The 13704-nt window shown below is 40.4% G+C and overlaps 1 protein-coding gene across 4 annotated transcripts in view; it reads left to right on the top strand.

The window, feature by feature from the left end:
* Window positions 1-13704, top strand: part of OTUD7A (OTU deubiquitinase 7A) — a 119972-nt gene that overhangs the window by 77930 nt on the left and 28338 nt on the right. For all 4 annotated transcript variants that reach the window (XM_032122976.1, XM_032122977.1, XM_032122978.1 and 1 more), the window contains 2 exons: window positions 6146-6302; window positions 7481-7635. In XM_032122976.1, the coding sequence (XP_031978867.1) occupies window positions 7551-7635 (85 nt within the window). In that variant the 5' untranslated portion in view covers window positions 6146-6302; window positions 7481-7550. The remainder of the gene's footprint in view (window positions 1-6145; window positions 6303-7480; window positions 7636-13704) is intronic.

Raw genomic sequence — 13704 nt, 5'->3', positions numbered from 1 at the left:
GTTAAGATTAGAGTTTCGGCCAGCATAGCTTCTTTATTTGAAAGAAGGATGGCATTTGGAGAAATACATTCAAAATTTCTATATAATACCTTCTTTCTGTAAAAGGACAAATCAATAAACGAGGAAAATGAGGGGGAAAAATAAGGAGAAAATTCCAAATGAGGAAGAAATCTAGTTTGTTTATGTTGGTTCTTTGGAGATATATTCTAGTAAAGGAGATGCATGTTACTTAATGAAACTGCATTTATAAGAGGCCTCAGATTAACATCTGAAAGCCTAATTGTCATCTTTTCAGTGTGGTATAATACTGCCTACTTCTTTATCACTCTTATAGATAAAAGAATAATTAATACTTGAATTTATTTTAAAATTAAGGTATTTGTTCTAGAGAAATTCCAACTTTATCAGTGGCATTACATTTATCCTTTGCACAGCTGCTTTCTGTTAGAACACAATTAACACGCTATGAGGGCCCTTGTGAATAAAGTAAGGGAAATATTGTAATTGACTTACATTCCTTCTTCATGTCGTATTTTATCTTGTTATCTATATCATGTTTTCTTGTTTGAAAAAAAATACTATAGCAATGGTGGCATTTTATCCTGAAAGAATACTGATGCAGAGATGTAGAAGATCCTTACCTGAAAAGGCTCTGTCTCTTGCTTGGTTTATTCCAGTTCAGGACCCTAGTTTCATCTGTGATATTGTTTTCCTTCTGAGAATGTAATCACTCTTAAGTAAGAAAAACAGTGTTATGAAAACTGTCTGAAGTTCCATGAAAATTGGAACCTCCATGAAAGTTGTGTCCTTTATTATAGTTCTATCTTGAAATAATTCAAATATGTTAGCAAATAGTAGACACTTTAAATAGCCTTTCTGAAAATTGAAATGTAGCTGCATTTTTAAAATATACTCTGGTTGGTCCCTGAACCTTGATGATATTTATCCTAGAACTGGACTTAAAATACTTGAACAGTTTTCTTGGATAGCTCTTCTTTGATGGTTCCCACAGAGCCAAGGATTCTTCAGCATAGCTTGTTTCTTTCTCTACTTTTTCCACTTCTGTGGCTAAAGTATCTGCTCAGAACTTGTCTACACAAGATACCAGGAAAAATTTATGCAAATCAACTAAATGTAGGAATTTGAAGGGGGCAGCTTAAATCCCACCAAGTTCCTGTGTGCACTATCCCATTTATAATTAAAGTGGCCTCCAGTGAATTCAGTTTAATTCACTTCGAAGGCAAGATGAGCCAAACCAAATTAAGGCCAGCATTTTATTCACAGATGAAAGTGTTTGCAAAGGAATTTAATGGACATAGACAAATCCAGTAAATTAATTGGGTTAATTTTCCTGAGTTCCATTGTGTAGATAAAACCTTGGTAGTAATGTCCGATTTGAGCTTTTAGTTTTCTTCTTTCTTGTTCTTCTCCTTTTGTTCCTATTACTCTGATATTTTAGACTTGAGAAGGTAGATGGCCCTCACCAAATGCTGCCTTGTAATTTTACTGTGTTTTGAGAGTCCACATTTTAACATATAAATTCCCCACTTTGCCATCAGGTCTAGTTCACAGTTACCTTTTGTTTAGGCAATTACCATTGATCTGTCTTCTTCAACTAATGCCTTTTAATCCAGTTAACAGAAAAAATACCATGTCCACTTTCTTAAGTGACCTGCATTAACTACCACTTTCCTTATAGCTGCTGTTCTCTTCCTAAACAAATCTTCTCTACTGAACTTGATTATTTAGTTAGAGATTTTTGCTTAATAGTTTAACCTAATGAAGAGTGGTTTAATTTCCTAATATTGTCAGGATCGTAGAATTGTGGCATTTCCCATCAATCATGGCCTCTCAGAAAGAATTCCCTTCAAAGTCTCAAACTGTGCATGAAGAGGGTCTTTCTGCCTTCTCAGCCAGTCCAAGCAGCAGGAACATTGCACCCAGGAGTGACTACCTGTGTCCATTGCCAGACCAGCTGAGAGCCAGCAGTGATAAACAGGCCCTGAGCTCTGTCACACCGCAGGGGTGTAAAAACAGCCTGCGGGGAGCTGGTTAATGCAATCACTGGGTGTCTCTCCATTGGTTTCCCAGAGCACCAAGACTGTGCGTCTTATTGATGGTTCTTATTTCATCCTTCCTTTAAAAATTAGGAAAGTGAAAGATCTTAGGTGCAGCTTAGTCGTTCTGTCTTCCCAAGGATTTGTCCAGTGTGTGCTGTTCTCTCTCTGTTCCTCACTTTGGATTTGTCAGCTGTGTCTGTTCTGGATGCATGGGATTTGTTTTAACATGGTTGCTTTGCTTCATTAGTTAGCCCTATGCATATCTTTAAGCTTCTGTAGCAAAAAAAAGTAGTTCATGTCATTTAACTGGGTGAAGCTATTTGATTTTGAAGAAGTTAAATTTAGATTCAGGTGCAGACTATTTACTTCCAAGTATGGCTCAGCTTTGAGAGAGAGGTACTTTAAGGAGAGGAGAAGATCAAATATAACTGAGATTGTGCTAAACTGATTTCAAGTCCTATTAGCCCATCTTAACATTTCAAACTAATCAGTATCTCCTCTTTAAATATTTTAAAAATGCTTTTTCTTATAATATACAACAAACTATCCAATTTCACTGCCTCTTGTATTTGCACTGTATAAATAAGAAATTATTTAGGGAAGAAATTTGGCCAGAAAGTGATTGAAAACCAAGGTCTTCCTGTATTTTGACTGTCAAGATGTTTCAATTTACATTCAGTTCAAAGTTTGTGTGTCAGATGTGACCCATTTGAAATGAAAACTGCAGGTGTCCGTGGTGTTACCCACAGGAGGAGTGGTGCTCCTGGACAGGTGGTGTGAGGTGAATGGTTGTGTTAGATTGCTCCACGTGTATTTAAAGTGTAAGTTGTGTTAATGCTTTGAGAAGCCATCAAGAGCAAAGGTGGTGCTGATGGTTCCTTAGGTGAGGAAAGATCAAATCCATCTGGGGAGAACAGTGGTTCTGAGAGCCACCTGCCTTCTGAGTCAGTGCCTCCTTTAGAATTGATAATTTATTTTCTTTTTTGCTTACTTTTTACACTTCCATCTGGGTGGGTTTTCACAGACGATAGTAGTTTTGTGGTAAAAATAATATCTTTAAGACTTTTTCCATTGGGTTTTGTTCTTGTTGGTTTGTTTTAATCTAAATTCTAGAGAGCTGAGCAAACAACTTCCATGGGGAAAAAACAGTGTTAATTCAAATGTATGCAGAGAGGATCCTGCAAACTCTTCTCTTTGCTTCCAGAGTGTGGATTCTATGAGGTAATTTTGAGGTGAGGGTGACATCATAAATGCAGAGCTTGGTCTTGTCTTTTGCTCTTAGAAGGATGTCTTTTTTTACTGTTGAAAATACTGAAGTAATGCTGATCCTGAGACAACTCATGAATTGGCTTCTCCAAGCTAATATGCACTTCAGCTCCCCAAACTTATGAGCACTCCAGCCCCCACACAGTGACTGTACTTGAGTGCCCAGCTGGTGCATTTTAGATTAACACTCATTATGCTACTGAGTCACTTCTGGTGGTGATCTGAAATGCACCAATGCTTTGTATCATCTCTGGCAGGTTTCTTTGATCGGTATGCTTCTGTCCTGCTGGCTAAGATTCATTTCATTCTTTCTTGTAGTCACTAAAGAAATTAGTTGTACTCGGTTTCTGGTGATCTTTTTGTACAGATTAGTACTGTTGCATACACTGCATCTATGTATGAGTGTTTGTTAAAAATAAAAGTAGCATTTTTGTCCTGCGTTTGTATTGGAACAAATTCAGTTGAGACACAGCTTAGATGTCAAATTTGGCCATAATCCATTAAGGTAGTTCTCTTCCCAAAATGTCTGCATTCCTTTTTAACTAGTCTCCTCAGTATTTCCAGCTTTCCTTCTGTTGCTGTGTCTTCATTGGGATTACATTTTAGAAGTGTTTCCCTTGCACAGGGGTGATCCAGTGCAGTTTGTGGTCCTTCACTGGACTCACTCCAATATGTCCATGTCTTTCTTGTGTTGCGGATCCAGAAATGGACATAATATTCCAGACAAGTCTCACCAGACCTGAATAGAGAGGAAAAGATCACCTCCCCTGCTATCCTCATGTGGCCCAAACATAATGATCCAGCTGTATAAATAGTATAAAAGCATAAATGTACAAGCAGTATGAAACATGCAGTGGTACAATGTAGAGGCCAGAAGAGTGTGAAGTGGGTAGGATCAGCAGCAGTGTAATTTACCTTTGTCCTGAAAAACATGGAACTGTGTAACCACAGAGCACAGGTCTGATGAGGAGCTGTGAGGGAGCTCGAGTTGTTTAGCCTGGAGAAAAAGGGACTGAGGGGCACCTTATTGCTCTGGCCTGAAAGGTTGTGGTGAGATAGGTGTCAGTCTCTTCTCCCAGGTAGCGGTGACAGGATGAGAGGAAATGGCATTAAGTAGCACCAAGGGGAGATTTAGATTGGATATTAGGAAAATATTCTTTTACAAAAGAGTTGTAAAACACTGGAACAGACTGCTCAGGGAAGTGGTGGAGTCACCACCCCTAAGAAGTGTTCAAAAAATGTGTGGGTATGGCATTTGAGGACATGGTTCAGTGATGAACATAATGTTGGTGCTGGGCTGACCATTGGACTTGATGATCTTGTCAATCTATTTGGAATTTTTGGATGGCTGGGCTGAAGCCAGTTTGTATGAGGTTCAACAAGTCCAGGTGCCGGGTCCTGCCCTTGGCTCACATCAACCCCTGCAGTGCCACAGGCTGGGGCAGAGGGGCTGGAAAGCTGCAGAAGGCCCTGGAGGTGCTGGTCAACAGCAGCTGAACATGAGCCAGGTGTGCCCAGGTGGTCAAGAAGGCCAATGGCACCTGGCCTGTACCAGCAATGCTGTGACAACAGGACCAGGGCAGTGATTGTCCCTCAGTACTGGGCACTGGTGAGGCCACACTGCGAGTACTGTGTCCAGTTCTGGGCCTCTCATAACAGGAAGGACACTGAGGTGCTGGAGCAGGTCCAGAGAAGGGCAATGAAGCTGGGGAAGGGTGTAGACAGTAAGTCCTGCAAGAAATGGCTGGGGGAGCTGGGGGTGGTGAACTGGAGGAGGCTCAGGGGTGACCTTATCACTCTACAGCTCCCTTACAGGAGGGTGTACCCAGCTGGGGGTCAGGCTCTTCTCCCAGGCGACAGTGACTGGATGAGAGCACATGGCTTTAAGGTGCACCAGGAGAGGTTCTGTGCGAAAGGTATCTTTTCAGCTTTATACCGGCTAGCGCTTGTATTTCAATGCCTTAGAAAGCCTCGAGCAGCCTTGAGAGGTAGCACGGGCAATCTAGCACTTCAGTAGCTCTAAAATCGGTACCTGAATCAGCTGCAGAGCAAATACCATCAGCAGAAGCAAAGAGGGAGAAATATAGCTCCCTGCTCGCTCAATTCCCTGCAGTTAGAAGCCTTCAAATGAGACAGACGACCAGAGATGTTTACAGGAAAGTAGCTGAGCTGAGAGAGCCTTTGCTTTCCCTCGACGATCTTTTATTAGGAGAAGGGGAAAGGGGAGGACTGGGGGCGGACCCGGGGCGAGCGGCCAATCAGACACTGCTGAAGAGTCTGAGTTACATTTGGCTTTGCCCGCGCTTGGAACAAAGGAGCTATGAGCACATGTCTTTGGGAGGGGGGAGGGGAAGCTCAAAACAGGCAGCAACAGTTCTGGTTGGACATCAGAGGAATTTCTTCATGAAAATTGAAGTGGTCTGCTCAGGGAGGTGGTTGAGTCACTGTCCCTGAGGCGTTTAAGGAAAGACTAGATGTGGCACTTACTGCCATGGTCTAGTTGACAAGGTAGTGTTTGGTCATAGGTTGGATTTGATCATCTCAGAGATCTTTTCAAGCCCAATTAGTTCTGTGATCTTAAAGGACTGTTCCAACTGTAACAATTCTATGATTCTGTGATTTTATATCCTGCAAACTTGTAGTTTGTTGCACTAAGTTGGGTTTAGTGGCCTCATGGATGAGGCCGAGGAGGACCCTACCCTCCTGGGGCATTCCATTTTTAAGGCTAAGTATAACCAGGTAATTACATATGAAGTAGGAAAGAACTATTTTTCATGTGGGGAACAGTGAAATTAATTGTTTTCCAATTTCTTTCGCAGTTTATTTCCGTGTAGCTGTCGTGCAAGCAAGAGCCAACCAACATCATCTGCTGCCAATAGAAAATCTCCATGCCAGCCCTTACCCTTGGCACGAGGTAAAGTTGCAACTGAGCCTGTGAGGAGGAATCAACAAGAAAAATCCAATTCATGCTCAAAGGTAAACTTTGACCAATGAATAGCAAGCATGAAAGTAAAACATGCTTTTCCTTATGTTGTGTATTGTTCTATTTCATCCTGTTTTCTTTGCTTTACACTATTTCTGCAGTGGTGCAGGCAGGGTTGAAGTATGGGAATACCCTTAGGATAATTGTTTTAAATTCCAGCTGTTGTAATCAACTTCTCTTCTAGTGCCTGCTTTAATTTCTATTTTATGTTTATAAAGAGCATTGCCTAGAAGGAGGAGGTTCCTGTTTTCAGGAACAAAATGTAGACGCAAAATGCAGTAGAGCAGATATATTTTTGTCAGCCATGGATTTGGCAAGACAAATTCCCATGCCAGACATTGTCACATTTCACTTGGGGCAAAACATGATCTGCTTCCTAACAGGTCCCTGGGTGATCGTGCACCCTAGTAAGATTGTCCCCCACAGACGGCTCATAACCACAGTAAAAACTGTTCAGCAGCTACAGTAGTGGTCACCAATAAAAGAAAATAAACCAAATAAACCTCATAAATTACTGTAACATCAGTCCCCTCCCAGCCTCTTGCCCACCCCAGCCTATTTACTGTAGGGGCAGAGTAGGAAACTGAGGCAGCCTGTTTGTTTGGCTCTGTAAGCTCTGCTCACTAATAATAAAATACTGATGTATTATCAACACTGGGTTAGCCACAGTTCTAGAAAGGGAATGAAGAAAATTAACTCCATCCCAGGCAGACCCAGCACAGCAGAGAGTCTATAAATTACAGCAGCTGTATTGACAAGGCAAATAAAAGAACAAATCCTAAGCTCTGCTGTGTGTGTGTTAGTATTAGTAAGGCAAAAGAGTTCTAGACATTCAAATCCTTGCTAAATTTCAGTTTATGAGCAGTGACAATGATATGGTGATTGTGGTTTTAATAAACTGATCTTGGAGTCAAGTTGCAAAGCTATTATGAGCTGCACATAAGAAAAACCAATAAAAATATGAAATATTAAGATAGAGAAAACCTTCCAGTATGAGTGATCAGCAGCTCTAGGCTAAGGTAGAGATGGATGACAAGTGCTGTTTATTTTAATATGCTGTAATTTGTATGGTTTAGCTTTTTTAAAAGTCTTGTTTGGGGAATAGAGGAAAAATGTGGTTTACATCACCTGGGAGTGTATTCTAAACCCTGTTTCTTTTTCTCCTTGACAGATGGAGACCTTTTAGCCAGCCAGTGAATCCAACTGCTGCTGCATGTCTGGCAGCACCTCTGAATGATCACATGACTCTTGATATGGATGCAGTCCTGTCAGACTTTGTTCGGTCCACAGGGGCAGAACCAGGTCTGGCAAGAGACTTACTAGAAGGTAAACTTTTGGGACACAACCGTTTCCTGTGTTCACTGCTTGCTTAAATCAAGAACCAGTCATAACAAGGGAGCTCTGGTCTGTGGAAACAGATATTTCTTAGTATTTTTACCAAGTCCACTCTTGTAATAAGCTGACCATAGATTATAGTAAGGCAGGTGTTTTTAACAAAAGTCTTAAAGACTTCTTAGTATTAGATTGCTATGTTTTAAGTTATTAAGAGTCAAGTCCTAAATGTTTGTATGTTAGGGAGAGAAGGGAGGAGACTTTAGAATTTTCATATTCAGCTGCCTGAAAGTAGTTGTACAAGTTTCTCAGGTCACTGTTTTTAGTCTGAAGTTGAGTCTGAAAGGGACTTACTGTACAGTGATAGACACACCAGAGGTATTTTTGGGTGCCGGTGGTTAATATGCATACCTGAACTCCACAGCATGGGAGTCAAGTGGCTAGGTTGAAAAACAACTGCAAGAAGCTGTGTCAGAAAAATAACTGTCTTGTTTATTTATTTTGTTGTAGTTGTTTTAGGTTTATAGGCTTAAAAGTGGAAAGACACCATTGATATTTGAGGGCATTTTGTAATAGTTGGGTTTGTTTATTTCTTCTCATGTGGGCTGACAATAATTGTGAAGATGGGAGGTTGGAAATAAGTAGATGATATCTGTAAATTGCAAGGTGGTTCTGTGGGCTTGAAACTTCCGTACTGGACTTGCTGCCTGAGAGGTTTGGGGTTTGGTTTATTTTTTTTATCTTAATGTGATCTAAGAAATTGTGTTAAATCGAAGCAACTACTGAACAGCTACAGCAGACCTAAAAGTGTACCTCATGTTATGTATCTCCTTTTTGCAAGAGCTGTTTCACTTTATGTATGCTGAAAGTTTTTCATTTTGTGGTAAGTTCTTCCTTAACTCTGGGCTTTTCAGTAATAAGGTGTAATAGATTATTAACACAGAGATGCACACAGTTCTGCAGCATTTCCCAAGTCGTTTGATATGTGAAATAAAACCTTGGAATACCTAGCAAGGAATATTAGCATAGGCTTGCTATATTTAAGAGCCCTCTGTTTTGTCTGACTGATTTGATCAACCTGTCATTCTCACCTAGTCTGTCTTAGTCTAATGGTCTTTTAGAAAAAGAACATGAGAAGATTTTTCTCAGCTGTATCAGGACAGATTGTCAGTTACTGTGCTGATAGAGCATTGCCAAAATTTTAAAGGGTTCCTACATATCAGCAGTCTTTCAGAAGAGTTACTTACCTTGATTTCCTTTCTATAAAGAACAATGTTTTCAAATAAATATCAAATAGAGTTTCTCTGTGTTGTACTTCTCATTTCTGTAGGTGAATAGTTTCACATCGAACATATTAACAAAGACATAAGCAATAAACAATCTAATTATTCTGACAGGCTAATAGACATATGCATCTGCCCCAAATTATTTCTTCCTACACAGGAATTTCTCGAAGTAAAATGAATTGTTGCTAGTTCTGAACAAGATGTGCTCAGAGAAACACTTCAGCACTTGTAGCTGTAGCTACATTTGATGTAACAGCTTCTAACATTGGTCATATCTTGTGCTGGGAGACAGTAATTGATGGAGTGGTTTCTCATTTGTTTAAAAAAGACACAACAGGGACTGCCACCCTCACAGCATTTTGACTGTCTTTTGTAGTTGTCACAGCATGTCAGTTCTCTGTAAGCAGCACTGAAACCCATGAACTAGCTTCTTAACAATAATTGAAACAATATTCAGAAGAGCAGCCCCCCACCCTGTGGTGAACAGGCTGTAGTCAATCCCTTGCACCTGGCCTTGGAAGGATGATGTCCATAGTTACAATCAAACTTTGAAAACAGGTGTGCACAAATATTTCCCAGAAATTTCAAGGTTTGGTTGTTCGCAACCCTAAAAATGACTGTCATAGTGAATTTGGAGCAAAAATAAGCTTGTGTAGACCCTCATTTCCTTGTAACCGCAAGTTTTGCTCAGATCTTCTGTGACCCCATAGCCCTTTGCACTATCTGACTCGCTCAAAAATTCTGTTTTTATAACTTGCTCAGACTGGATTTTCACATTGTGCTCCTATGGAGTAACACCACCTTTTCAGAGCTAATGCTGTTTCTTTTGTTCATCTTTGGGGGAAATTTCTTCAATTTCACTATCCTGTAGATAATCAAGGATACAAATTTCTGCTTTCTTACCCAATTATTTTAACATATTAATTGTTTTGCTTTGATTATGTCCTGCTACATCCACAGCACAATTATGCACAATACATGTTGTTTGTCCTGGCAACAAATGGGTGAGTTAAACACACACTGACTGTTGCGCAAATAGCTAAAAAATCTATACATTGCATATAGGTTTTCTACATTGCCAGAAGCTGTCCTAAATGTTGGCTCAGTTGATGTTTCTATACTCTGCCTATCCTGCTGGTAAAATCCCTGTAGTTTTCTTTTGCTGAGCTTTTTATTGAGCACAGCTGCTTGTCTCTCTATCTCAGAAAACATTCTTCTGGTTGTGCTTGACATCTGTCTTTCAGAAAGTGCCCATTCTGCTTTTGAAATGAAGAGGCAAAGAGATTGAGAAAAATGATAGTTATGTAACAGCTTCATGGCTGGCATCTGGTATAAAAGTCTAATATTGGACGTCCATATTTATTAAGATGCTTACAGCTATTTAAAATTAATTATAAATTAATATTAATAAATTTCAATTACGTATCATTAGCTGTGCCAATTTTATGTTAGTGGATTATACACACATGCTAAACCATTTGTTCCGTAGAAAAGTTATTTTCCAGCTTTGCTTTCATTTTTGGATGATTACTTACCGAATCTTTCATGTTTAGTTTCCTATCTCTTAGAGATGTTTGCCACTTCCTGAGGTTTTTACCTTGTTTATGTGCTCTCAAGAACTGAAAGCACTGCTGTGTATGTGAGGTGATGGAGAGTAGAAATTACATTTTGTGAACCTTCACTGGGTCTCCCTTTTCAACCTTTCATTCTCAGCCTTTTTGCTGGTTTATAGAAAAACGGGCTAAAATAAAAGCCCTCAGTTGAGTGGTGAATATTGATAGAGCAATTTGACAATAAATGTGACCCAGGTGAAAGAAACAACAGTCTCAACAAAACAGTTTGAAAAGCAGCCCATTCTGGCAGACATGTGTATCACTGCTTTGGGCAGGAGTGAATGCAGAAAAGGATCAGCCTCGTGTCACAGAGAAGCAGGAGATCAGCTGCAAGACTCTCCAGATGTCGCCTCTGTGTGTGCAAGGCACCTTCTAGTCACTGGGAAAACTCCTTTGCCTTGCTAAGCTTTGGGAAAGTTCTTAAGCATAAACTGAGAGCTCTGCATGGTGGAGAATTGATTTCTCTTCAGCTGTGTAAGCTCCAACTTTGCCAATGTCCAGGAATGAGGAGGGCATGTCCCTTTCCGTCCTGGACAGTCTGGGTGGGCACCTGGATTCTCTCACACATAGAATAGCACTAATGCTGGTGGGTTTATGTATAATCTACTTAAAATGTGGCCTAAAGCAGAAAGAAAACCTTGAAAGAAAGTAGTTTAATCTTTAAAACAAGTTGTGCTGTATCTGGTTTACAGTGCCAGGGCTGTAGGTGTGGATGAACTCAGAGATTACTGATAAATCAGGTAGAAAACAGCTCAGTTTTCAGGGAGCAGCAGGTGTGCAGGCAATGACCCCTGGAATAGAGGGGGAAGGCACAGGATGAAATACTTTAAAATGCTAACAGTGTAGGCAGCCATCAGGTACTGGAGGATTTGTGAAATAATAATGCAAACTGATTCAAAAATAATATATTTAAGTGAAAGATTGCCCTTTGACTTGTATAAATGGTTTCATTTATTTATATAAATGATGTAGTATTTCATCATTATATAAAAATAACTGCTGTCTATTTCCAGCTGCAAACAGCACTTAATTTAGGGATACATAGCTGAACATGAACTCAGGAACTGGGAGATTGGCTTTCCAGTCATGAAGTGTGAGCAGTAAAGGTGACTGACCCCATGGAACGAGACAGAATTGCAGTACAGAGACATCTCCTCAAAGAACAATCTATACAAGCAGAATTCAAAGAAAAGCATGTAATTTGTAGAGAGGGAGAGGGACATTTACAGTGCTGTCATGTGATTGAGTGTACAAAACTAACTCCCCAAAAATAGTCTCTTTTTCTCCTCTCCCTCAGATGATTCCTTTTTTAGTTCTCTTGTGGAAGGCTTGGCAATGGGAAGAGGAAGCTGAGCTGCTACCAATGTCTCGTTAAACAGGGAGCAAAACTGTCATTTCCAGCTGCCTGTTCAGTTTAGAGCGTCTTTGCATTCTAGCAGAAAACGAGGCGTGTGTTAACAAAATGGCCTTGCTGTATTATTTTTCTTTGAGAACATGGACCAAAATTAAATCTTGTTTTAAAGCATATTGTCTAATTTTATCCTAGTTTTATATATTAGTTTTTCAGAAGGAAAAAAGCTGGTCTGGAGTTCTTACCTTTTGCTTGTAAGTATTTGTTAATCTACCTCATGCCAAACAGGAAGTGCCTGCATTTAAACTGAACTTGAGGATTGCTTTATTAGCAGTTGATTTGTAAAAACAGACTTCTTTGCATTAGCCTGGGGTGTTCCTGTGTTGCCTTCAAGTTGCACTTGCAGGTACATTTCATAGATACTGTCTTGATACTCAGCGCCTTCCTTAGATGATTATTCTCCAACTGAAGTTAACTTGTTGCCCACTCAGTTGCTGTTGTCCCATAATGGCTGTATTCCATTGGGTCCATTGATCCTATTTCACTCTAGGCAGTGTTTCCTGTCTCTTTTAACGTTTCCTTTGCTGTGCTGAAGTCCTGTCTATACATGTTGTTGCTGCAAGCTGCCTTTCATTGTGGTTCTTACTATTTAGATCTTTCCTAGTTCCCCATCTTGAATTGTATCCTTTCCAGCATTTTATTTGTCATTAAATCAGGAATTTCTGGTGACCTTTCAAATGTTCTTTTTAACGTATTGGAGTAGGTGGATATTTGAAAGCTTGGGGGGGAGGGGGAACTGTGTAATAGTTGTGTATTTGCTCTTCCTACTAATTAATGACAGAATCCTCTTGGTTTTCATTATATCTGATTTAAGAAGCGAAAGATGATAGATTTTTTAACTGTTACAACCCCACTAAGCTATAATGTTTTAGCCAAAACAGTACAAAGCAAAAAACCCAAAGACTAATATCATGTTGCGCTGGGGTTATAGCACTGGAGAATGCTCTTGTGAGACCCTACCTGGAGTGCTGCATCCAGCTTTGCTCCCCCAATGGAGCTCTCAGGACACGTCCAGCGGAGGCCGTGAAGATGCTCAGAGGGCTGGAGCACCTTTGCTATGACACCCTTGGGCTGTTGGGGAAGAGAAAGCTCTGGGAAGACCTTAGAGCACCTTCCAATACCTAAAGGGGCTCCAAGAGAGCTGGAGAGGGGCTTTTGACAAGAGCATGAGAGTGATAGCACAAGGGGGGATGGCTTCAAACTGAAAGAGGACAGGGTTAGATCAGATACTGGGAAGAAACTGTTCCCTGTAAGGGTGGTGACACCCTGGCTGGCACAGGTTGCCCAGAGAAGCTGTGGCTGCCCCATCCCTGGAAGTGTCCAAGGCCAGGTTGGATGGGGCTTGGAGCAACCTGGTCCCATGGAAGGTGTCCCTGCCCCATGGCAGGGGGTTGGAATGAGATGATCTTTGAGGTCCCTTCCAACCTAAACCATTCTTTGAGTCTATGATTTTATGAATGCTGCTAAGGTGAATTCTAGTAGTGCTGTTCCTTAGCATTTTGTTTATTAACCCTCTGCTAATCTAGTTTGAGGTGGTAAGGCAAAAATGGGTAAGTGGCTTCTTAGACCATATATTGTTTTATCTAAATCTCTGGTTTTTCTTCAGGCTCATGATGCCTCCTGTTGTTATTCAAGCAACTATTATTTAGGGCAGAAGCTTCACAGTGTAGCTGTGTTTATTTTTGAATTTCCCTTTTATGTAGGCGTCTGCTATCTCTGACATTAAAACATCAGTACCAGCCTTCAGCCACAG

Source organism: Corvus moneduloides, chromosome 13, assembly GCF_009650955.1.
Source record: "Corvus moneduloides isolate bCorMon1 chromosome 13, bCorMon1.pri, whole genome shotgun sequence".
NCBI classification, from domain to species: domain Eukaryota; kingdom Metazoa; phylum Chordata; class Aves; order Passeriformes; family Corvidae; genus Corvus; species Corvus moneduloides.
This window is presented reverse-complemented; position numbering and strand designations above follow the sequence as displayed.